Source organism: Phocoena sinus, chromosome 4 (genome assembly GCF_008692025.1).
Source record: "Phocoena sinus isolate mPhoSin1 chromosome 4, mPhoSin1.pri, whole genome shotgun sequence".
NCBI lineage: Eukaryota > Metazoa > Chordata > Mammalia > Artiodactyla > Phocoenidae > Phocoena > Phocoena sinus.
Genome location: NC_045766.1, coordinates 30,537,540 through 30,564,520, shown reverse-complemented (window position 1 = coordinate 30,564,520; position 26,981 = coordinate 30,537,540). Strand labels below are relative to the sequence as shown.

At 42.3% G+C, this 26,981-nt stretch overlaps 1 protein-coding gene across 1 annotated transcript in view; it reads left to right on the top strand.

The window, feature by feature from the left end:
- Positions 1–7,152: 7,152 nt before the first annotated feature.
- ERICH6 (glutamate rich 6) overlaps positions 7,153–26,981 on the top strand; it is a 34,804-nt gene continuing 14,975 nt past the window's right edge. Inside the window, exons 1-10 of the mRNA XM_032629381.1 lie at positions 7,153–7,432; positions 8,216–8,273; positions 12,646–12,737; positions 17,139–17,201; positions 17,491–17,546; positions 17,647–17,763; positions 20,722–20,835; positions 21,945–22,102; positions 22,546–22,616; positions 23,463–23,608. Coding sequence (XP_032485272.1) covers positions 7,153–7,432; positions 8,216–8,273; positions 12,646–12,737; positions 17,139–17,201; positions 17,491–17,546; positions 17,647–17,763; positions 20,722–20,835; positions 21,945–22,102; positions 22,546–22,616; positions 23,463–23,608 — 1,155 coding nt within the window. The remainder of the gene's footprint in view (positions 7,433–8,215; positions 8,274–12,645; positions 12,738–17,138; positions 17,202–17,490; positions 17,547–17,646; positions 17,764–20,721; positions 20,836–21,944; positions 22,103–22,545; positions 22,617–23,462; positions 23,609–26,981) is intronic.

Here is a 26,981-nt window from a genome sequence, read left to right as displayed (position 1 = left end):
TTTGCATCTGGAAACAGCAGAACACATTTCTACTTCCTCCTCCATCCCCTTCTCCCCAACTTCTCTCTGCTGCCCACACCCACCGCTCACCCAGGCTTCCACCAGTGCCCACAGCAGGTGAAAGGGGAGCAGAGAGCTTCCCAGCTGCTGCGAGTCCTCCCATACTGAGCCATGTTTGGGCATGTTTCCTCTCACCTCCTGAGGGAAAGGCAACCCCACAGGGCTATGGCTGAGAGGGAAGGGGACTTTAGTCCTCCAGGCCACAAGTTGGGGACATCATGAAAGCTCCTCAGCGTGCTTATGGGGATGTACTTACTTTTCAGAATAACTCGGGTAATACTGTAAATACACATGTGTTGCAAAATATCTATATACAGGTATACATAGAGCTGAAGTTAAAGGACTTCTTCACTCTCCCACCCCACCCCATTCATTCCTGCTTCTTAGAGGAATTTGTTTTTAACAATAAAACAAAAAGCCAGCCCTCTCCTGCATGTATGTGTATGCGTGTGTGTTTATCTCCATCTGTATCTAGGGTGCTGCCTGCCGTACCTGAGGGGCATCACACGTGTGTTTGTTCCTTTCTTTAGAGAAGTTTCAGCTACTGAACTCTCTAGGCTAGAAGAGAAAATCACTTTTAACTCCGTCATCTATCGCCATATAACAAACCATCCCCAAACGTAATGACTTTAAAAACAAACCAGGACACTCACCATTTTACTTCGTTTACAGTTCTGGAGTTCAGCTGTGCAGTCCTGACCTAGGCCAGCTGGTTCTTCCCTGTGGTCAGCTGGTGGGTAGGCTGGAATGCCCATTCACAGGCAGCTGGCTGGCCGGCTGACTGGTGGAGGCAGGGCCCACAGCTGCAATAGCTGGGCTGGGCCCCAGCAGCCTAGCCCAGGCTTCAGCATATGGAGACTTCGGGGTTCCCAGCAACAGAAACAGGCAAGCCTCCCAAGGCAGGAGTGCTTTTGTACTTCTGCTTACGTCACGTGTGCTAACGCTCCATTGGCCACAGCAAATCACGTGACCAGAACCAACTTCAAAGAGTGGAGAAATGGACTCCACCTGTTGAGGGGAGAAGCCGCAAAGTTACAGCTACATTACAGAGGAGGGGAGGGAAGGAATTTGTAGCCACCTATTCAAAACCAGACACCCTAAGTGCATATGTAGGGCAGCTGGGAATTCCTAGGGATGTCTCTCTGAGATGCTATTTCACCCGGTCAGAAGGGCAAGAAGTTCAGTGTCTAGGGGAAAGGCACACCTCCTTTTCAGATTCTTCGTGCTCTGAGTGTTTAAGGGAAAACTCCTCCCTCAAGGGCAGAGCCTGGGAGAGAAGGCAGACAGTGGTTCTGGGTCTGAGAGGGGTGGGTACTGAGAGGGGTGGGTACTGGTCCGGGGCAGCTATGATGGGAACCGAATGGGATAAGAGCTGTAAGTTTGTGAACCCAAGCGAGGGGCACTCAGCAACCAGGATGTGGCTTATCCTCTCTGGAAAACTCAGGGCAGCAGCCTGCGTGGTTGAGATTGTGCCAGCCAGGCAGGTAAGGGCTTAAGTGATTAACTTAGAAAAGACAGTGAGTGTGACCACTTTCACACCAAGTTTATGGAGAGGCTTATATTAATTATACATATTTTAGTTAATGTTTAGTCACTAAAACTTGTCCTAATGTGTTTACTTCATGAAATTTGTCAAGCTGTACACTTATAATTTATACACTTTTCTGCATGTGTATTTTATTTTATTTTTTCTTTCCATAATTTTATTTTTTTTACATTTTTATTGAAGTATAGTTGCTTTACAAGGTTTTGTTAGTTTCTACAGTACAGCAAAGTGAAACAGCTATATGTATACATATATCCCCTCTTTTTTGGATTTCCTTCCCATTTAGGTCAACCCAGAACATTGCGTAGAGATCCCTGTGCTATACAGTAGGTTCTCATTAGTTATCTATTTTATACATAGTATCAATAGTGTTTATATGTCAATCCCAATATCCCAATTCGTCCCACCTCCCCCCTTACCCCCTTGGTATCCATACGTTTGCTCTCTACGACTGTAGACTGCATGTGTATTTTAACTAAAAGATTGCATTTTTAAAAATTGCCCCAGGTTGATCATAAAAGTGCCAAGGACAGACATGAAGTGTTTCTGGTTTTGTGAAAATAGCATTGTCCTGGGAACCAGGTGACTTGAGTTTTAGTTCCCATGCAGCCACTAACTAGTTTTGGGCTAAGATAAACCATCAAGTATCTTTGAGTCAGAGTTGTTCACCTGTGAGGTTAGGGGTTATTTTAAATTATACCTAAAACCCATTTACTTTTATGTGATCCATCTACTTTTATTAAGTATCTACTAGGCCCTCTGAACACAGTGGAGGACAAAATAGATACATTTCCTGCCCTGGTGGGACTTAGAAACTAGTAAGTGCAAATAGACAAATACACAAGCAGAAATGCCTGTGATCTGTGCAATCTCTGAAGGGAGTAGCATCAGGGGCGATGGGGGAGGGGGGCACCTCCTGGAAACCCTGAAAGACAGTAGGTGTTAGCCAGGTGAGGCAAGGGGAAGAGCACACAGGAGTAGGAACACATGCTGCAAGCCCTGAGGGGAGAGGCACACGGTGGATTCAAGGACTGCAAAGACATCAGTAGGACCTGGGTAAGAGGTCCACTGGAGTGGGTAAGAGTTTAATGAGACATCACTGGAGAAATAGGGCCACAGCTTATTAAGTCAGCCCCCAACCAAACCCTGGCTGCCCTGTTCACTGATACCATCATTGATGGGACAAGGTGAACATAGAAACACAACCGAGACTCCTGAGACACCCTCAGAGGGCCTCTCCTGAACCAACAGGCTGTACACCTTACCCTCCTCATTAAAGCTGCACTAGCAAATAAAGCAAGATGTTTAACCCCATGGCCAGCTACTCTCGGATGTCCAAGGCCTGGTGGATTGTCAGCACTTACTGGAATGTAAGGATGAAAATAAAAACTATAATCCAGAAAATAGAGTAAAGAGCAAACCTGTGCATATCTCCCTGCTCACAGATGTTGCACCTCTACGCTCTTCCCACATGTAACATTCCTATAGGGTCAGCCATCATTTATTCAGTTACTCATTTGCTAAAAAATTCCAGACAGTAGGGAGCTAACGAGTGGAGGAGAATCCGATTTGGCAAGGAATTTCCAATCAATCTGCCGCTTCCTTCTCAGCCTATAAATACACTTGGGTATTTATCATCTATGCCTATTTAAATCTCTCTCTTCTTAACCTTCTCACTTATTTTTTGGATCCATGACAAGCTTTGAAAGGGGCCTCCACATGGCTGCCTCTGGCCACAAACTTTAATTTCATTCTTATTGCCAGACAATGAACACCCTAAAATGTGAATAGATAATGCAATATGTACAGTGTGCCAGGAGCTGTTCTAACTTATTATGCATATCAACTCATTGAACCCTCGTGAGCAGCCTATAAACCAGTTTCAAAGAATACTAGTGCCCACTTCATGCGCTTGTCAGGAAGATTAAAATATTATTTTCATTTTGCAGATGTGGAGACTGAGGCATTGAGAAGTCAGGTATCTTAGCCAGGGAGTGCAGCTGGTCAGTTTGGAGGCCAGGATTTAAACCCATGTCGTCTTGCTCCTCCAATCCATGTCCTTAATCATGTCACTGTTGTCCTTCTCAGTAACACCACCTGCTAGGTGCTTGGATGCAGTGACAGAGTCCTCTGGGAAGACCACAGTTGAGTTCCAGGAGAGGAATCAGAGACTGCAAGGAGGAAGGTGGCTTTGAGCAGGTTGTGGCCGCCATGAAAATAAACACTTGTACCCTTGCTTTCTCCCAGCCCACATCCTGATTCCCATTCTGCTGAGGGCTCTGGAAACAAACAAACTTGCCTCTCCTCAAACAAGCCACTTCCCTTAAGTAGAAGTGGCCAGCTGAGTTGCATGACTTTTAGGATCCCTTCCAGCATCAAAATGCTTTTATTGCCCAGAAAAGGGTTGGGTAATTTTTCAATCCATTTATCTTAATTGTACCTTGACATCTCCACCCATACTTCCCTGCGCTGGCCCCCTTTCCTACCCTGGGAGAGCTGGAATACTTTTGGACGGGTTTCACTCTCCTCTCGTTTTCCCCTTCCTTCCAAAGCAGCTCAAATGTCCTCTCATCTGTGTTGACGGCTCCAATAGCCTGCAAGAGCTCCTCTTCCAACAATATTCTGTGTGTTTTCTCGCTGACTCCCTGAAGTGCACGGCAATTTTGTGCCTCTCACCTGCCGTGTTCTGCCCCAGTGCCTGAGAGCTTGCCAGACCCTTGTCCCATGCTCAGGTACTGCTGGCAGGTAGTGAGGGCAGGACACACTTCTCCTACTCACTCATGGCCCAGCACTCAGCAGAGAGCTGGCTCAGAGTACTCAATAAATATTAGTTCGATCTGATAATCATAAAATATTGCTTAGTGATTCTCGACACTTAACTTTTCACTTTCTGCTTCCTTGAAAGCCCTGTAATCGTCTCCACATACATCTTAGGGGGTAAGTATTATTATTCCCAATTTACTCCCAGGGAAACTGAGGCTGGACAATGAAGGGTTATTTAGCAGAGATTATACAAGGGGACTTCTAGACCTAACCCTGGTCACTTAATGTAAGGACCAATCCAGACCCTCTTCACAACATCCAGATGTCCTCAGCCACACAGAATCTCAGTTGGCATCCTTTACTTAGAGCTGAAGTCAAACAGCAAGAACAGAATCCCTCCCACCAGGAACCCTTCTCAGTCTTAACAGGCTTTTCAAAAGAAGCTGAACTGGACGGTGAAGTCATAGCTTCCAGTCTGAGTAGTAGGTAAACAGATGTCCATTATATTATTCTGTATACTTTTTTTGTGTGTATACAAATATCTTACACAAATTTTAGCAAGTATGAAGCTAAGCAGGATGCTGCGGGACCCTCCCAGGTACAAAAGTTCTTCCGTGTCCCCTGTTTCTGGTTTGTAGAAGAAGGCTTTAGTCTCCTAGGAGCCTCCCCTGAGTCACAAAAGCCTGGTTCAAGAATTAATGATTGAAAGGATGTAGACATGTAGTGACAAAAATAGGAATTAGACCTAGAGGACTAGTAACAGTTTAAACAGGAAATCGGGACTTCCCTGGTGGTGCAGTGGTTAAGAATCTGCCTGCCAAAGCAGGGTACACAGATTCGATCCCTGGTCTGGGAAGATCCCACAAGCCATGGAGCAACTAAGCCCGTGCGCCACAACTACTGAGCCGGCGCTCTAGGGCCTGAATGCCACAGCTACTGAGCCCGCATGCTGCAATTACTGAAGCCCGCATGCCGCAACTACTGAAGCCCGCATGCCTAGAGCCTGTGCTCCTCAACAAGAGAAGCCACCACAATGAGAAGCCCGTGCACCGCAACGAAGAGTAGCCCCCGCTCGCCACAACTAGAGAAAGCCCGCGCGCAGCAACGAAGACCCAACGCAGCCAAAAATAAATAAATAAATAAACAGGAACTCAGCCAAAGAGCAGTCACAGAATCTTTAGTTCTCCCTGAAGGACACAGATAACAATATTTGAGACACATTCCTGAGTTGTTTTGCATATACTATAACCACCAAAAGAGGGAAAAAGCTAACTGCATGATGACCAGACTGTAGTCATAATATAAGCTGCTCCGTTCTGAGCAGTACTGAACCTATGGCTAGCACCATTCCAGGGACTGGCCTCAAGAAAATGGCAACACACCGATCCTGGAGCTGAAGATTTACTGTGCTTAAAACAAGCAAGATGACGCTGACCAGACCACCGCATGACCAGTTTCAAGATGACGGTCAGAGCTGACTGTGCTGCTCTGCACATAGCCCCCGCCTGCACATCCTTGGAGCTTTCCTTTAAAGGCTCTTGCACTCTGATCTGGCCATTGGGGGATGGTTTGGGGGACACTAGTTCGCCACCTCCCCAGGTTGCCAGCTTCCTGAACAAAGCCCCTTTCTTTTTCCACCTACCCTTGCTTCTTGACCATCGACTTTTGAGCAATGAGCAGCCAAACCCGAGCTGGTTTCTGGCTCCGGGGGTAACAAGTACAATGAGCTGAAAACAAAGCCCCAGAAAGACGCAGGAGATGCCTTGGTGGCCAGATGCCTCAAGCTTTTTCCACCTCCTGGATGGATGAATGAAACAAGCATCAATCAGGCCCTGGACTAGAGCAAGGCACTCACCTCGGTCGCAAAATGTAAGTGGCATCAAAAATCTCACTAATCAAGATAAACAACATTTAAGGCAGTGTTTTAAAAAACCAAGCCAGCAAACTACGACCAAGGACCAGTGCCAGCTTTTGTAAATAAAGTTTTATTGTAAGCTCCAGCAAGCATCCAAACGCCGGCATCAGCACTACCAAGAGGCCTTACGGGTGCCCATAGCTAGCAGCCACGCCCCCTCCCCTGTCCAAAAAAAAAAAGACTGGCTCCCCAATATTTTATAATAAAATTAAATGGAGTATGGTCTACAAAAATATTGAAATCATTATGTTGTACGCTAGAAACTAATATAATATTGTAAGTCGACCATACCTCCATATTTTAAAAAATTTTGAAAGGGCTTCCCTGGTGGCGCAGTGGTTGGGAGTCCGCCTGCCGATGCAGGGGACGCAGGTTCGTGCCCGGGTCCGGGAAGATCCCACATGCCGTGGAGCGGCTGGGCCCGTGAGCCATGGCCGCTGAGCCTGCGCGTCCGGAGCCTGTGCTCCGCAACGGGAGAGGCCACAGCGGTGAGATGCCCGCGTACCGCAAAAAAAAAAAAAAAAAATTTCGAAAGACTGGCTCCAAAGGAGCTGAGAGAGATTGGAAAGGAAGATCAGTTCACGGCAAGCCGCTAGGGTTCTCCGAGACTCCGGAGAGCAGGTGCGAAAGGAGCTTTCAGTGGTCCTAGTTCCCCCCACTGTCGCTCCGTGCCTCTCCGCCCCTCCCCCCGCAGCGCCAGTCCTCCGGCCTGAAGGGTCCTGCGACTTTAATCTCCAGACTCGGGGGCCGCGCGGCCGGCCGTTGCCCAGGGAGACGGACGCACAGGAGGCCTCGAGCGCCCCAGGCCTGGACCCGCCGGTGTCCCCTGCGCTGGCCGCGATCCCGCTTCCCGCCCGCCGCGGCCAACATGCACTCGCATCACCGCTTCAAAAAGCCCGAGGAGGAATACGAGGAGGACGCGGCGGCGGCGGACCAGGATGCGGGGTTCAGCGAGGAGTCCTTATGGAAGCTTTTGGCCTTCGGAGATGGCACTGAGGAAGAATGGAAAGCCTTTCGTCCCCGCTTAGCCAGCGTAGTCAGCCCCAGCCTGAGCCCGACGCCGACGCTCAGCCGAACGCCGAGCCTGAAGTGGAGCCAGACGCCGGTGGCCAGCGAAAGTGCACCCTCCAGCACCTCCTCCCCAAAAAGTACCGCTCCCCGGCCCGCCCAACCCGTTCCTCGAAGGCTTCCCTGTCCCTAGCGGAGAGCAGGTCCAACTCCTCTAGAGCCTCCGTCTACCCGCCAGTCTGTTTCCAAATACACACAAGACTTCACACACACCCTTATCTCAGTCCCTCAAGACACTGAAGTCTTGGCTGAGCGGTTGTGATGGTCCACAGTTGAGCCTCGTCAAACTGGAAACAGGCAGTGCTGTACGGAGTGCTCATTTTATAACACTTCGTGCATTCAGTGACCGCGTCCTCTTACATTCATTCTCTCCCCCCGCCGCCCCCCTCAAACACGAGCGCGCGCGCGCGCACACACACACACACACACGCGCGCGCGCGCGCGCGCCCCACTCCTGAAGAAGAAGTAGTGCTTTAAGGGCGCTCTGCTACTGAAACAGCCCAGCCAAAAATAATTCACTTTTGTGCTTAACTTCCTGGACTGAAACCACTCCAGCCACTTCCTTAAAAAGAGAGGCACAGCAGTTACTTACAGTAGATTTGTCCATCTCCCAGCATTGACATTTTGGTCAGGATCATTCTTTGTTGGGGCCGCGTGGGTTGAGGGCAGTTGGATGGACTACAGGATGTTTAGCAGCATCCCTGGTCTCCACTTCTGACCATGCCAGTTAGCCCCTACCGGGCTTTGTGACAATCAAAAATGTCTTTAAACGTTGCTAAATGTTTCCTGGGGGGCAAAATTGTCCTTTTGAGAGCCACTGATTTAAAGGGAATGGCTAAATTGTTTAATGTTTCATTCAACAGGTTTTCCTAAAATACTTCAGACATTTAAAAAAGACGTGTCTGAAACGAATTTAGATAGGTAAGAAATTGTTTTCAGTGTTCTATATTATTATTTTTTGAAGCTGATGATGTTTACTTTTGGAATAAACATGTCAGGAAGTAGAGTAAAATCATCCAGGGCATTTACAACCAATTTATTCAAAAAGGTGTTTTTTAATCTACACTATTGGAGGAGATAGATAGGGTCCCTGCCCATCACCGGCTTATTATCTACCTGTAGAGATGACATGTCTACTTACTAATATAGCATGAAATCATAAATGTCATGTGCACAACAGTAAGTGCTATGAGGCTTTAGGACATAAGTCTCTATTGGCTAAATTTAGGAGTGATCAGGGACACCTGTGGTGGAGAGTGGAAAGTACGGTTTCTTTTTCTTGTTGTTATTGCTATTAGCCTCCAAGCACTTCTAACTATAATAGGAAGACACCAGAGAAACACATCTGGAACATCTTCATCAGTCTTCCCTGAAACCTCACACCAAACATGGGTCCACAATCTCACATTATTGTTCACCTAAGTTTTGCTTTTATAAGCAAATTTCCATTTTTAAGCAGAAAGAGAATTGTTCTGCCCCACTAATATGTTTTTATTTATCCAAGTCAACATTTTAATAAAAGATAATATATGTACATGGTTAAAACATTAAAGTAGACAAAGCTATAAATTTTAAAATTTCTGTACCCTTCTCTGCTCCCACTTCCACTCAGCGGAGTTAACATATTGTTAACAGTTTGTTTTGTTTCCAGTATAATTTAAATAGCATATTTTCATTCCTTGATTTATTAATTTTTGACATAAGTACTGACTTCCCACCATGAAAGCTGAGGAACGTAACACACTACTTCCCTCCTCTCCATTTTCAGTAGTTAGATTATTTTTACATTTTCTAACCTTTAGGACTTTAAAGTATTTAAACCTCTACTTCTTGGTTTATCAATTTGAGTAACTATTAGCTCTATTTTGAGGAATTAACACCTTAATGCACTTCTACTTCCTTCTCTCTCTCCTCTCACCCTTTCCTCTCCCAATTAACAAATTATGTAACAGACTTTATTAAAATATATAGTCCTATAAAGTCATATTACTTTACCAAGTTTTATAGTGTTTGCATATTTTGTAATTATAACTAGCTCTTAGTGCTTTGGGTACAAGTTGATTCTGAAAATTGAAGACCAATAACCAATACTCACAATTTCCTGCTAAGAACCCAATGATGTGGCTGCATTCATGCACAAGAAAATGAAATCCTATGTCTGAAGAACTTCTCAACTCTCAGTTGTTTTTAGTTGTCTTCAATTTTTCTGAGTTGGGCTCAACGGCCATACTTTCTTGTTTTCCATATTGTTTTCTTTCTTTTATTCCTTTTCTTTTTGCTGGAGAAACTCCCCAGGTAATTATTTCATATTGATCTCATGCACAGTCAAATTTCTGAGTTCTCGCCTGTCTTGAAATTTCTTCCTTTTGCCCTCATACTTTATTAATAATATAACCTGGAATAAAAGAATAGGTTTAAAACCGTTTCCCCTCAGAGCTCCGAAGACATTGCTTCATTGCCTTCTAGTATCTAGTATTGCTGATCAGTCTGATTTTCAAACCCTTCTAATATTTATTTCCTCCCCTTCATTTTCTCTATTCTTTCCTTTGGAACTGCTATTAGCTGGCTGTTGGACTTCCTGGATATCTTCAAGATTCTTGGTGTTTACATGCTACGATGTAGCCTTTGTACAGAATTTTTTATTGGGGGATCCATGTAATTTCCAAGAACCGATTCTTACTCTCTGAAGAGGTGTGTGTGTGTGTTTAAATCTCTTTGAGGGTACTGTTATAAAATACTAAAGTTCTCCTTTGTTCTTTGTATTTCTTCTTTTTTCTTTCAAGATCACTTGTTCCGTTTGTTTTTCTTGGTCCTTCTATTCCACGCTATGGATTGTCCTTAAGTGACTGGTAATCCTTGGTTATCCAATTGTATTTATCAATGAATGACTGATAGGTAGCTGAAACTAGGATAGGAGTCCTGCAGCCAAGTAGTTCTGTTTCCTGACTGGGCTGGCAGGGGAATGTTGACTGTGAGTCCTGCGTGGGTGGGTAGGGCAGTCACAGCCAGCTTCCTGTGGGGTGTCAGCAGGGAGCAGGCAAGGTGGGTAAGCCCACTATTACTAGTTATGATAAGGACACTTTACTGTGTGGCTGGAGTTCCTCATGTATTTCTTTCATGGGACTCTCCCTTCCTCCTCTTTCACCCAAGCCTGTTGGGTAGGTCCTGAGTAACTCATCTTGCGCTCTCCTTCTCTTTCAGACCTAAAACTTCCCCAGGCAGGCTTTTTAGAAACCAGTTCTTTGGGCTTCATCTGGAAATGAACACAACTGCTGCCAACTGCCCTGTGTAAGAGGAGAGGAAGGGGTCTGACTGGCCAGCTGTTCCACGTTCACTCCTTGAACTACCCTGATGACCATCTCCAGCCCCCTCCCCTGTGCATTTGGTCGAGTCTGGGCTAGGAGCTTCTCAGGAGTTCCCTTTGGAAGAACTTTACTTATGTCTCTTATCTTGAGCTGTGGCGGTCTCTGCTCTAGTTTTCCATCAACCTGAGGCCATGTATTTTCTTTCGAGGACTTCTTCAATATTACTTGTCTACTGATGACACTGCTCTTGCTTGTTTTCCAGGGCTATTGCTTGTTTGTGGGTTTGAAGTGTTTGTTAGTTCAATAAGATCTTGGAAGGAAGGGGAGAACTGCGTGTTCAGGTGCCATCTTGACCTGGACTTTCTATCATATCGGAACTTATCTTTCCTAAATCAAATTCTTAATTTCTCCTCATAAATCTTCCTAAGAAGATGCTTCTTCTGTACTTCAAAGCATTCTCTGGTGAATTTGGTGAGATTGTGTTTTTAAGGAAATCTGTCCTTAAAGGAAACAGAAATGCAACCAATACTGGCTCCATTTCTACTTTTAATTGCCCTATTACTATTCTGGGGCAAACTTTAGGAGGCAGATGAATCTGGAGAAACACAGGTTTTGGAGCCAAATAGGTCTGGGCCCCATCTGCCTCGGCCATGTTTGATTTTGAGAGGGCCCCACAGAGCCTCGATTTCCTTGCCTATAGAAAAGGAATACTACCTGCTGTATAGCACAGGGGACTCTACTCAATACTCTGTAATGGCCAATATGGGGAAAGAATCTAAAAAAAAAAAAGTGGAAATATGTATATATATAACTGATTGACTTTGTTGTACACCTGAAACTAACACAACATTGTAGATCAACTATACTCCAATAAAAAATTTTTTAAAAAAGGACAGGGTATACTAATTCCTACCTTGATTGGTTTTTGTAAAGATAAATGAAGTAATGTAAGTAAAGCAACTACTATGTATCTACTACAACACAGTAAGTTCTCAGGAAACGTTAATTTTGTTCTTATGCTCCAATGTCTGCCATCTTTACACAGAATTTCAGAAACAATCTTTCATGTTGGTTCAAGGGAGGCAGAGACCTAGATGAGTTATGTATTGATTTTGTTAACTACTGTATTGGGAAAACACTGAAATGTAAAATGTTGTCTAGGGATTGCTCGTCAATGTTCCTTTACTCTTGGTCCCATAACTTTTTTCCATGGGAACTTAGACAATCAGGACTCCCCCAGACACTTGTTCAGGTGGCTTCTGCAGAGGAGTTCTCAACACACAATGTTTCAAGGAACAAAGCACCAAAAAAGGAAGGTGGAGACATAAGAGAACTGAGAAAGGTGAAAAAGTGACAATCCGGAAGTTGACTAAATTATTTGGGAAATTTTGTTTGATAATTTTAGAAGAGCCAGCAAACTATGGCAAAAAAAATTGAAATTCAAAGAGGCAAAGGAACTTGAAAAGCAATAGGTATTGTTTACTTTAAAAGTCAATAAATTCCTGCTTCCTATCATGTAACTAACTGGTTAAACTACTTGTGGAAAGAATACAGATTGCTTAATTACAACGCATTTAACTTCAGCCCTTTAAAAAGAGCTTGGATTATTTTAAAGCTATTTTAAAATGAACAAACGCGTTCTAATTTAAATTCAAGTAAATGTTTAAACACACATACCATCATCGCCGCCACCACCACCAACACACAGCACAGATAGAGGGGTAGTAATTTACTCCGTGAGAGAAATAATACGGTATTGGGAGCCTCCAGGATTGAGAGAGGAGTGCTTTGCAAAGAACAGATATGATGCAAGCACACTGTGCCTGACTTTACTGAAGACATAAGAACGGAAGAAAAGATTTCAAAGGAAAAAGAAACCAGGATCTTCTGAGAACATCTGTTATTTGATTGTTAAATGTACTAGATTTAGAAGAACTGTTAACAACTCTATAGGTATACTGAAAACTAACATTTTGTCTAAATTTCAGGGCTGTCTATCACAACCTGTATCCAAGAATTTCAACATCAGTACAAACAGAAGAAAGTTGGCTTCAAGAACTGTCAGGTATGCAGCAGCCGAGTGAGTAGTTTGGTTTTTTAGCTTTTGCTGGGACATGGGATTGTACACTGGAAAGGGCACTGGTGTAGATGGCCAGGAGAGCTAGGATTGAATCCCAGCCCCCAAACAAACTAACACCATGACAACTGGGCAAGTCACTTAACCTCATTGACTCTGTTTCTTTCTCTGTTGGCCTTAATAATCCTTCTGTAACAGGACTGTTACGACGATCAAAATGAAACTCAACATTTAAACTCCTTGGCACTGAGCCTTTAATAAATGGTAGCACCTGTGTTCACATCAAGAAATAATCTGCCATCATATTTTGAAACACATCTTTATTTTTTATTATAGAAGTAACATGCGTGCCGTTTTTAAAACATCAAACCATTAAGAAAAATATAATGTAAACATTAAGTTTTTAACTTATCCCAGTATATTCCTCAGAAGTGATCGTTATGAACAGCCTTTCCTTTCAATTTTATTGTTTTATGTTATATCACTTATTCATGAGATGTTGATTGAGCACACACCAAGCACCTGTCATAGGTCAGTTTCCTGTTCTAAGGTAACAGCAATGAATAAAGCAGACAAACCCCCTGTCTCAATGGTCTTCTATTAAAGTGTGGGAGATGGAAGTAATAATGAGATAAATGATACACAAAGTAAGTAAATGCACAATATCTTACATAATGTAAATGCTAAGGAGGAAAATAAAGCAGGGAGAGGGATGGGAAATGTTGGGTAGATGGGTACAAGCTTACCCAGGATGCTGAGGGAAATCGTCACTGAGAAGCTGAAATATTTGAGTAAAGACCTCAAGGAGGAGAGAGAGTGATAATGATCTCTGGGGGAAGAGTGTTCCAGGCACAGGGAAGAACAAGTGCTTCCTTCTAGAACAAGGAGGCAGCCAGCTTGGCTGCAGTGGGGTAAGTAAGGAGGTGAGCCCTACGGGATAAAATCAGAGAGACAATGAGGACCAAATCTTACTCAATGAGAATGAAGTGGGAAGTCACTGGAGGGTCTGCACAGAGGAGTGACACAATCTAACATAAAAATTAAAAATTTGGGCTTCCCTGGTGGCACAGTGGTTGAGAATCTGCCTGCCAATGCAGGGGACACGGGTTCGAGCCCTGGTCTGGGAAGATCCCACATGCCACGGAGCAACTAGGCCCGTGAGCCACAACTACTGAGCCTGCGTGTCTGGAGCCTGTGCTCCGCAACAAGAGAGGTGGCGATAGTGAGAGGCCCGCGTACCGCGATGGAGAGTGGCCCCCGCTCGCCGCAACTAGAGAAAGCCCTCACACAGAAACGATGACCCAACACAGCCAAAAATAAATAAATAAATAAATTTTTAAAAAATTAGATGTATAATTAATATTAAATATTAATATAGGGCTTCCCTGGTGGCGCAGTGGTTAAGAATCCGCCTGCCAATGCAGGAGACACGGGTCCGAGCCCTGGTCCGGGAAGGTCCCACATGCCGTGGAGCAACGAAGCCCGTGCACCACGGCTGCTGAGCCTGCACTCCGGAGCCTGCGAGCCACAACGGCTGAGACTGCATACCTGGACCCCGTGCTCCGCAACAAGACAGGCCACCGCGATGAGAAGCCCATGCACTGCAACCAAGAGTGGCCCCTGCTCACTGCAACTAAAGAAAGCCTGAGCGCAGCAACAAAGACCAAACTTAGCCAAAAAGAAAAAAACAAAAATACCGTATGCAGCCAAAAATAAAAAAAATAAAAAAAATAAAAAAAATAAATATTAATATAATATTAAACCTAATATTAAAAACATTAATTATTCCCAAATTAATCTATATATTCAATGTAATTGTGATGAAGTTTTTCAGTGGAGTTTGACAAGTTGATTCTTTGGTCTTGCTCTGCAGCGTTCAAAGATAAGTTGAGGCATTTTCCAATTTTTAAGAGTTTATTTGAGCAGATGTGGATTGGAAACAGGCAGCGCCAAAGCAGAAGTGGTTATGTCCACAGACAAGAGCTAAGGAGAGGTTTTTATAGAGAAGTCGTGGGAGCAAAGCAAGGAAATCATTTGACTATAGCTATTGCTCGAGGTTGCATTACGGTAGGTCACCTACATACGGACGAGTTCCATTCCGACAGCGTGTTCATAAGTCCAATTTGTTCGAAGTCCAACGAAGTTAGCCTAGGTACCGAACTAGCACAATCGGCTATATAGTGCTGTACTGTAATAGGTTTATAATACTTTTCACACAAATAATACATGAAAAACAAACAAAAAAATAAAGAAACCATGTCTAATCTCACAGTACAGCACCTTGAAAAGTACAGTGGTACAGCACAACAGCTGGCATCCAGGGGCTGGCGTCGAGTGAACAGGCAAGAAGAGTTACTGACTGGAAGAGGGCGAAGGGGTGGGAGATGGTAGAGCTGAAGGGTCGTCAGCGATAGGAGATGGAAAGCAAGCTGCAATTTCACTCATGCCAGACATGGATGGCACAGGTTCTGGTTCCTTGCCAGATTCAGTTCTACCTACCCTCTTGAAAAAAGGATCCAGCGATGTCTGGGTAGTAGCTCTTTTTTTCTTGTCATAGATGACATGGTAGCACTGGATTGCATTCTGAACGGCTGCCGCAACCTTCGTGTACCATCCTATGCCTCAAAAGCTAACAGCGCCTCCTCAAATAAAGAAAATCCCCTTGCCATCTCCTGCGTCGTGAATCTCTTCGGTTCTTCAGTTACTTCTCCTTCCTCTTGTCTCTCTTTGTCCTTTCTCTGGGCCTCCAATTCCATCAGGTCTTCATTAGTCAGCTCCTCGTGTTGCACAGCCAACAGTACTGTACAGTAAAGTACACAAAAGCACAACCACTTGTAGAGGGTGCATGCACGTGACAATGTACGCCAGACACGTGAACTAATTTACGTGATTGGACGTGAGAACGCACGTTCATATCTTTGAAAGTTCGCAGTTCGAAGGTTCGTGTGTAGAGGACTTAACTGTATTTGGGAAAGCCCGGTTGGCTGTTTGCTATGAGCTGTTCTTAACCTTGAGGCATTAACCTTGAGGAACTGACTCTGGCTTAGGTTTCACTCTGCTTACGATTGGCTACCAAGGCATTAGAGCCCCCTCATCTAATGGCTTCCTTGTTTGATTACTTTAACAGCAGGAACCTAATGTACCTTTTCAATTTTTTCATATCTTTTTTTGTAGGTTTTTTTTAACAGAGAACTGATAGGCACCTCTTATTAGTTTATTCCTAGGTGTTTTACAGTTGTCTTTTATTGATGTAATAATTGGAATCTTTTTTTTCCTATTATATTTTCTAATTGGTTATTGTCAATGTATAGGAAAACTATTGATTTCAATGCATTAATCTTGTATCTGATTCCCTTGCTGAACTTTCTTATTCTAATATTTTATCAGTTAAAAGTCCACTAGACAATTACATTTCCTGTGAATAACAGCAGTTTTATCTCTAATTTTTTTTACTTAGCAGTGTATCAGGGACATCTTTCCATGTCAGGAAATATTGATCTAATTCCTTGAAATGACTATGTAGTATTGCCTTATATACCTACAGTTACTGTGACTTATGTAATACATCTGATTGTTAGATGTTGCAGGGTTGTTTGGTTTGGTTTGGTTTTGTGTTTTGACCTCTTCCCTACGACAAATAATGCCTTAATGAAAGTCTTGTTCATTCGTTTGTTTGTTTTTTAATACCTGTGCTGGTATTCCTGTTGGGCAAAATGCCCAAAACGTATTTTTTAATTGTTCAGGTACTCAACATATGAAGCATGTCATTTTCTGAAGCCCATCTCTTTCTCCAGCACCAGTCCCGGCTACACAGGGAAAATGGGTCTGCCCTCTCCCTTCACCTCTGTCTCATTGTAGGTTGTTCTGATTGGTTTTTCATAATCCCAGTCCTGTCTGCTTACCTTTCCAGATATTTACTCCAAGAGGCTCGTGTGTTGATAGATGGCTGTTGTCCCCATTTCCAGTACTGCCCTGGAATCTGCAGAGGGAATTATTCTGGTGGTTTAGTTCACTGTCTTGAACTCGGAACCGCCCTCTCACCCCACGCCAGCACTCTTCTCCCTGAAAAATCTTCTGCAGAATAACAGTCATAAATTAGACAGAACAGTAATTTTAAAAGGCAGAACACAAAAGGGTCTGCAAACCATGATTATAATCAAATAAAATATGCATTCGTGTAACATTCTAAGACTAAAAAGAAGCAAGGAAGCATTTTTTAATGTGATTCATTAGTGGTGAGTCTTCTCTGTTTGTTACTTACTGTTGACAAAATGTTATTTGGGAAAAAAATTAAAAATAAAACACAAAATGGGCACTTATTTTTCCAAGAGGCATATTTTCTTTTCTATTAGACTCCTTTCATCCTTTGTCAGGATTGATGACAAATGTACACTCTTTTTACAGAGAAGGAAGTGCCCTCTGTAAAGAAGGAAGATGAACCTGAAAATCTACCTTCTAAATTAAGAGGTAACTGGATGTTTGGCATCATCCCCTCTGCTGGCAAAGGCAAACTGCCCTTAGGGAACCAGCCTTAACTTGGATGGTGTCCAACCCCTTTACAAAAGAGCTCCCCTAAAAGTATATGCAAGAAGGTGGTGAAGGTAGGGTTTCAGGGCATTTAGACAGCACGTGTGTGCGTGTGTGTGTGTATGTGAGTGAGTGTGTGTCATGGGCTAGGATCTTCAAACTAGAGAAAATGGAATACACTGCATAAAGTTTTCAAACATTCCTTCTAAATCTGTCTTTTTGTCTTCAGCAAAATGGGTAATTAACCCAGAAGAGCCAGAACTAAATATTTTATGTGAGCTGGAGGTAAGAAATGTTTATCAGTCCAACTAGTACACTGAACTCATGGTAAAAATCACTTATTCAATCTTCAATTTTTTTCTTTCTCCCTCTTTTTAAAATTTAGTTTAAGGAAGACTTCATAACACTTTTTGAGCCCTCTCTGAGAACACTACCCAGCATCGGGCCACCATCTATTCTCACATTCAAACAAGAGAGTTCCAATTTAGGCATTAAGTTCAAGGTAATTTTCATTTATATTTCTTTTTGCTTTTACTGTAATAAGTGGTATAAAAAGCCACATGGTGATCTGCACAAAAGACAGTGAATCCTTCTACCAACAAAAGGCAAGGAGCACATTTACTTGGAATAGCACTTAGGGTGGCTGTATTCGTTTCCTAGGGCTGCTGGAACAAAATACCAGTAACTAGGTGGCTTACAGCGACAGAAAAGTATTGTTTCACAGTTCTGAAGGCTGGAAGTCCAAAATCAAGGTGTCAGCAAGTCTAACCTGGAGGGGAGAGTCCCTCCTTGCCTCTTCTGAGCTTCTGGTGGTGGCCGTCAATCCTTGGCATTCCTTGGCTTGCGGCTGCATCACTCCAATCTCTGCCTTGGTTGTCCCAGCACGCTCTGTGTGTCTCTGTCCAAATGTCCCTCTTCTCCAAGGACACCAGTCATATTGGATTAGCGCCCACCCTAATGACCTCATCTTAACTTGATTACATCTGCAGAGACCCCGTTTCTAAGTCAGGCCACGTTCACACGTACCAGGGGTTAGAAATTCAACAGAACCTTTGGGGGAGCACAACTCAACCTATAACAGTGGTCATAAGGCCTGGCAGCACAGGTGAACGTCAGCTGTATTTGATCACATTAAGTGACCAATTAATGTCTGCATTCAATGGGCAAGGGAGAGGTCACCTTAGTAATTCCAACAGGATACAAACCACCCTGCTTTGCCACAGAGGTAAGGGACTGACCGGTGGTATGATTATTTCCAAACTTGCACGGCATGGCCATGTGGAGAGAGCTGCACACTCCCCAGACTGGAACCTCCTTGATTACTTCTTTTGGGGTACACTAAAGGTACAGGCTTATTCACTGAAATAAGAGACACCAATCATGTGAGGCAGGACAGCACAGATGTGTGTGCAGGAGTCGACGGGAATGCCGTGTGGATGCACCAATGTGGTTGGTGTTCATTGTCATTTTGTGCAGCACGTTGAACTATGTGATTCTAATGCCTGGTGATACATTAAATACGTCACGTAACGTAATATGAGTCAACATTTACTGTTTATATTTGCCCAGGTTTCTAAATTTTATGGTCACCTTATAGACTCTTCAGGCTGCAATTCTTTCTTCAAACGTAGCACCTTCCTTTTTCTGAAGCACAAAGGCTTGTATCCAGGAAGTTTCTTGAGCTCTCTTCCCCTGACACCCAGAGATGCGCCTGAACATGAGGAAGGCCTTGGGGACTTCCTTCCACAGAGCTGTCCCTACACCGGCCCCTGGACAGGGCTGGCTCCCCCTGCATCCCTGGGCCAACCTTTCAGGTCTTCTGAGATGGGCCTGGACACTGGTCTAGTTCAGGGGCAGCAGCAGCTGGTTGGCCAGCTCTCCTCTTCAGCCACACCCTCTTGAGGTAGAAATTCCAACCCCACTCATGTCTTTTGAAGCATCTTTACTTACTTCGCCCCCAGGTGAAGGGGTGAAGGGGTGAAGGGGCCATGGGCAGAGGAGTTCACTACCGAGATGCTGGTGGCACAGTCTGTAGCTGGCCTGGCGTTGCCAAGCTCTTCCTGCCCATTCCATCATTTGGTAGCTGTCCTGGATCCGTCATCACCATCTCTCTCTCACAAGGCTTTCCTCCCTGAGTGTTCTGCTTTCAGCGATGTACAGTACTTATTATCGGGTACTTTCCATGGCCTAATTATACTGGACTGTACTCTAGGGTCCCTGGCTGCACCGGCCATCTCAGTCACCCTTTGGCCCCAGGGCGGTCATTTTGCCAGGCTCGGAGAATGGTTTCCATGGTAACTACAGGTGCCCTGGTGGTTTCACGACATGCAAGTCATGATCTGGGTCTTTTCCTGGAGGCCTGTGCCAAGGCTTGGCTGCTCACCTGCCAGGAGCCTCTGTAGTCACAGCCATGACCTCAGATCACTAAGAGGGCCATAGTGCATCCACCCCTCACTGAGTCACCTGCGCCCGTAACTCCCAGCCTCCTCTTGTGTTCCCTAGCCTCCCCTCCCCTCCTGGATTACCTTCACAGCACAGATAGGAGAATGTGGTGCCCCAACTGGGGCTTCCCTTCAGAAAGGACTCTAATTTATTTTAGAAAGTTGAGCATTCTAAACAGTGGCCTACATAGTAATGTCAAGACTTTTTCTTAGCTGACACTTCTTTTTAAATTTTTATTTATTTATTTATCTTTGCGGTACGTGGGCCTCTCACTGCTGTGGCCTCTCCCGTTGCGGAGCACAGGCTCCGGACGCGCAGGCTCAGCGGCCATGGCTCACGGGCCCAGCCGCTCCGCGGCATGTGGGATCTTCCCGGACCGGGGCACGAACCCATGTCCCCTGCATCAGCAGGCGGACTCTCAACCACTGTGCCACCAGGGAAGCCCTTAGCTGACACTTCTTGAAAGAGTTTATGGTATTTAAACACCTTAGACCATTTACACAAAATCAAATATGTGTTATCCTTTGTGTCCCACATCTCGTCACACACTGTACATCCCCCTGCTCGACAAGGGACACTGATGTCAATAGTAAAATCATTTCTGCAACTTTCTTCTTACACTGAGGAGGCATCCCAAGGACCCACAGAGCTCCTGATGGGCTCAGCTGCACCCCAACGAACTGCACCAGACAGAGGCCTCCAAAACACCACTTCAGCCTCCCCAGCCCTTAAGAGCCCTTGAATAGAAATGATGTCTCATTTCTGGAATATACAGATCCTGCTGGCTTGGTGCCTTCTGATATAGGATCTCAGACTCCTGAAAGTTCCCTACTAACCATCACTGGGAGCCCTCATGTTGTCTGACAGGAGTTCTCAAGCAGGTTTGTACATCCCTCATCAACCCTGTTGTCTGACTGGACATTCGCTGGCCCTGTCCAGGGCTCTGGCTCCGCCTGCTCTCAGAGGCTCTGGGCCTCCTTGTGGGCATGTCTTCATTTTTTTTTTCTCCTCTCTGAAGAGAGAAGAGGAGGAGGTATCACCCACGTGTGAATTCTGTGGGAGCGATCTAAGAACATTTCTCTCCAATGTGGATCTTTCCTGTGACTACAATAGTTCTGAACTAGTAGAACATGTAAGTTCTAAAGCAGGTTCACGGAGGAAATAGTGTTACTTATAGACACTAATTTAAGCATAAGTAGTATTTTCTTCTGCATCTTTCCAATGCATTGCCTTTCTTTTTCTTTTTCTTTTTTTGGCTGCACTGCGTGGCTTGTGGGATCGTAGTTCACTCACCAGGGATCGAACCTGGGACCCTGGCAGTGAAAGCCCAGAATCCTAACCACTGCACTGCCAGAGGATTCCCTGCATTGCCATTCTTAAGAGAGTGATGTGTTAGCCGTCAGGGCAATGCAAATCATAACCACAATGGGATACAATTTCACACCCACTAGGATGGCTATAACCCAAAAGACAGATAATAACAAGGATGTAGAGACACTGGAACCCTCATACACTGCTGAAGGGGAATAGAAAACGATGCAGCCACTTTGGAAAACAGTCGGGCAATCCTTCAAAAAGTTAAACTTACAGATACCATATAACCCGACAAACAATTCCGTTCCTAAGTATATACCCAAGAAAATTAACAACATATGTCCACCCAGAAAGGTGTATACAAATGTTCACAGCAGCGTGATTCATAACAGCCAAAAAGTGAAAATAACCCAGACATTTATCAACTGATGAAAGGGTAAATAAATGTGGGGTATCCATACAATGAAATATTATGCAGCCATAACAAGAAATGAAGTACTTATACGTGCTACGATATAAATGAAAATATTATGCTAAGTGAAAGAAGCAAGTCACAAAGTACCACATGTTGTATGATTCCATTTATATGAATGGGTACAGGTTTCAGTTTCTAAAATTGATTGTTGTGATGGTTGCAAAATTCTGTGACTATATTGGGTTGGCCAAAAAGTTCATTCGGGTTTTTCCTACAATGTTATGGAAAAACCTGAGCGAATGTTTTGGCCAACCCAACACTAAAAACCATTGACTTGTATACTTTAAATGGGTGAATTGTACGATATGTGAATTATATCTCAATAAAACTGTTACCAAAAAACTGTTATGATAGATTGTTATCCAAAACCCCATTACCATTTTTTTGGGGTTTTTTCCCTCCTGTAATTATCATCTAGGACTGATGAGATGAAAATGAACTCTGTTTTTCAGACCTCCTGTTGTAGTTATTTCCAAAACCTGATTGACTACATCTATGAGGGAAAACAAAAAATCCAGAGCTCTAAAGCTGAATTAATCTGTATTGACCCTCATGCCGCCCACGGCAGTGAAGTCGACAGACTCGAAGCAAAGGAAAAAGCTTTGCGGAGGTAACAGTGAGCCTTTGATATTGAAACTCAGATAGGCCCACTTAGTTAGAGAGTTTTTTGTAAAATGAACCTCATTTTCTCAAAATAGATAATTTTGAAGATGCATTCCCAGTGAAGAAACAAAAATTGGCCAAAGCAAACCTATTGCAATTCCTGGTGGACACTGTAAGTGTCAGAAGATTTCAGAAACTCAGTGAACTCACTGACTTAGAGTAGAAATTTGCCAATCTCAAATTCTCAGGGCAATTCAGAATCCCTATATTGGAGAAATCTATCCACTAAATATAGTAGAAACACACGCACACTGATTAAATGACTTGATTCACAAGTAATAACAGATAAAAATAACAAGGAATAGCGTTTAAACAGTAAACATTTATAGTATACTGTTTTAAACTTCCAACGTATTTCAGACTTATGCATCATATTTTTTGATTTTGTAGAAGACAGGAGCGACGAATGGCCAAACACTATACAATATTAACAAAAGAACAGACTACTTCCTCTGAAGAAGGTAAGTTCCTTAACACTGATGTTATAGATCAGAAAGCTCATATGTTTGACCAAGAGCAAAAATTGACGTATTCTAAAAATAACATTAAAATTTTTCATTTTGGTCAATACATCAGTCAAAATGGCTCAGAAAATCCCGCTTTTCCGTCATCTGGCTTTTGAAGTTTTTAGTCTTCAGCTCACTGTTGTTATTGATTGAAATAAATTAGCAACATCTATAGAGCACTTTACAGATAGCTAGAAAGAGCTTTTGAGTTCATTGTCTCCCATTTTATCAAACACACATTCCATTTTGTTTCAAGCTAGGATATGGAAAATCTGTCAAAAATAAATCAGATTCCTTTCTTATAGGCAGGCCCCATCGGTCAGCTGGCCAGTATAGCTGTAGTACTGGTACGACTGAAGGGGCACCGATTTTAGAATCAGAAGTTCTGGATTTATGTCCTTGCTTTTCTCCTCATAGGCTGCCCAACTGGGGATAAATTATTTAATATTTCTGAGCCTCAGGCTCCTCCTCTATGACTCAGAGCCATTGAAAAGATACTTAGAGAAGATTTTTTTTTTCAATGAAACCCCTAGTATAAAATCCCTTGGTATTCAACTGTTTTCTACTAAACCTAAGGCCAGAAAATTCCACGTAATGAAAATCATCATTATTTTTCTTTCAACCAAATGAGAATTTCTCATTTTTTTAAACAAAAGAAGGAGGTCCTCATTTTTCTTCCATTAAAAATATGTCCAATGAATCAATGCATCCGTAACAGAATTTGCAATTTCATTTTAGAAGAGAGGTTTTGGAAAGTTTTAAACATCATATATGTATTTCATGTGATTCTTTTCCCATTAGATGCAAAGCAATTTAAAACAATTTCTTATCAACTTCCCATGGATATTCCAGAAGTAGAGTCAGCTAAGGAAGAACTAACTGATTATCAACTAGACAAAAGAAATATATCCATTGTTTGTTGTGATTCTAGGATAGCATGTGGAAAGGTAATTAGCTTGTAATTTTTTTTATTTGCTACTCTTTAAAAATCAGTTTTACCTAAAATTATAAAAGCTGTCATGATGAATATGGCAGCGTGGCTACATGACACATTTAACTATTTGTCAAAAAGAATTGGTATGGACTTGGCCTTTTAACTTATACTAGACTTTATAACAATGCTTTACATATGTTTTATGAGGGGGTATTTTGGTTAAAGCCTTTTTACTTTAAAATGTGATCAGTGTATAGTAAGGAACATTTGGAACCCTTTAGAAAACTAAAAAGAATGGGAGAAAATCATCAGAAGTCTCACCCACATCCCCCAAATCATTATTAATATTTCAATATTATCTAGATCTGCACTGCCCAATATGGTAACAAATACTCCACATGGATATCCAAATTTAAAATAATTAAATAACTTATTTAAAATAATTTAAATTAAATAAGTAAATAAAATGTAATTCTTCAGTCATGCTAGCCACATTTCAAGTGTTAAATAGCTGTGTGTGACTAAAGGCAACCATATTGCAGGGCAGATATAGAAAATTTTTATGGTCACTACAAGTTCTATTAGACAGCACTGTTCTAGAGTTTTTAAGCATAAGTTTCTGTTAAAACACTTGTAATTATATTACACATGTAATTTTTATCCTTTTAACTTAATTATCAACAATTTTTCCATGATATTACATAGCTTACATTAACATCATTTTAATATCTATGTGCCTTTTCATATAGTTTAACCATTGCTTTCAATATCTTTGTGTATAAATTTACACTATACTAAATATAGTTCCCCAGAATAGATCCCTAGAAATTAAACTCCTGAGACCAGTTTTGTTTCTCCTGGGTGACATAGAATTTAAGGCATGGCAGTGAACTGAGGTTCTGACAGAATCAAATCCAAATCCTGTCTGAAGGAAGGTTGCTTATCTAGCCCTGAAATCACTCCTACAAATTATCTTTCAAGTTCAATTACCAGCACACAGTGAAAAATAATTAAGAACACAAGGAAACTCAACACCACAATTGAAAACTCAGAGGATTAGTATCAATAAGAGAAGATCTACAAAGACTTCGAAAACTGAAGTAATCTAACTATGTTTATGAAAACAAAAGATCAGCTTGAAGATATATGGAGGGAACAGAAAACTATAAAGGGACATACAATTGAAAAGAAAAAAATGAACTTTAGAAATGAAAAATACAAAAACTATACAAAAAAATATAAAAACTTAAAAGATGAGAGTTAAATGCAGGTTAGACACAACTAAAGAAAGAACTAATGACCTGAAAGAAAGGTTAAAAGAAAACTATCAAAATTTACCCCAAAATTTACATGGGGGCAAAAAAAGGTAAGGAATACAGAAAAGTGTGTATAATATGAAAATAGAATGAAGGGTCTAAAATGTATTTGTTCGGAATCCCAGAAGGAGAGGAAAAAGATAATCAGGCAGAGGCAGTATCTGAAGAGAGAATGGATGATAATTTTCCAAAACTGATAAAAGAGACCTATTCACAGATTTAAGAATCCCAAGCAGGATGAATTAAAAAAATAAAATAAAGTAAAATAAAAATAAATCCTAGACACAGTATAGTGAAACTGCACAAAGACAAAAAGAAAATCTAAAGATCAGCAGAGAAAAAGAAGTCTGTTTACATTTAAAAGAGAACAGTTAGAAATCAGATAACCTCCCAACAGCAACAATGGAAGCCAGTATAATGTCTTCTGTGTGCTGAAAGAAAATAACAGTCAGTCTAGAAGCCTATACCCAGTTAAAATATCTTTCATTAAAATATGCCCCCAAAAGACATGGTCTGGCAAAACAGAGTTTGTCACTAGTAGCCTCTGACTAAAAGGAATTCTAAAGGATGTTCTTTGTGTAGTTGGATAGTATGAGATTCAAGAAAGATGAAGAGCAAAGAAAAGCGTTCATGGGATATATGTATAAAACTAAAAGTTGACTGATAAAACAATAATAATAATAATGGCTCAAGGACTTTCAAGAAACAGTATAGAGTAAAAATACTTGAAAAAATAGTACATGATTTGGCAAGAAAGCTAAATGCAATTATAGTGTTATAAAAGTCCTTGGTCTGGGAGAAAGGCAAACATAGTTTAAACTCAGACTTTGATAAATTAAGTTTGCTTGCTGAAATTTCTGGGGTAGCCAGAAAAATAACAAGTAGAGAGTATAACTTCCAAGCTATCAGAGGCAGAGCAAAAAAATTAGAATAATTCACTTTAAGTGCCCCCCAAAAGATAAGAAAGGATAAGGGAAAAGAAAAACACATAACAGAGGACAAATAGAACACGTCAAGGAATGTCAGTAGTTATATGTAAATAGAGTAAATGCTTCAGTTAATAAACAAAGAGTGTCAGACAACTTTTTTAAGGAAAAATTCCAACCATATACTGATTACAAGAGACTATATCTAAAATATAAGGATAGGGGCTTCCCTGGTGGCGCAGTGGTTGAGAATCCACCTGCCAGCACAGGGAACACGGGTTTGATCCCTGGTCTGGGAAGATCCCACATGCCGTGGAGCAACTAAGCCCATGCACCACAATTACTGAGCCTGCGCTCTAGAGCCCACAAGGCACAACTACTGAGCCCGTGTGCTGCAACTACTGAAGCCTGTGCGCCTAAAGCCCGTGCTCCACAAAAGAAGCCACCGCAATGAGAAGCCCACGCACCGCAACAAAGAGTAGCCCCCGCTCGCTGCAACTAGAGAAAGCCTGTGAGCAGCAACAAAGACCCAACACAGCCAAAAGTAAAATAAAATAAATAAAAAATAAAAGGATACAAAAAGATTAAATATAAATAAACAAAAATGATGTATCATGAAAATATTAAAGAACATCAGTGAGATAGAGGACCACTTCACAGTGACAGAAGTTTTAATCCACCAGGAAGGTATAATGTTACAAAATATGTTTCCCCTATTAACATAGCCTCAAAAAAAATAAAGCAAAATTTCAAGGAAGTAAAAGGGAAAAAATTTTAATCCATAATCATAACGGGATACTTTAGCCTGCTTCTCTCAATAATTGAGAGGACTATTAGACCAAAAAAAAAAAAAAGCAGTAATAAGATAGAATATTTGAACAACCCATTTAACAAATTTGACCTAATATTCATGGATTGGAAGAGTATTTAAAATATGACATTCTTCCCAAATTGATCTATAGATCCAATGCAACTGTAATTCAAATTCTAACAAGGTTGTATATTTGCGTGTGCAGGGGGAAGGAAGGTCTTGACAAGTTGATGCTAAGATTTACATGGAAATATAAAGAACTTAGAAGAGCCAAGACTTTCTTGAAGAAGAAGCCTGGGAGGGAGGGGAACACGCTCTATCAGATACTGAAAT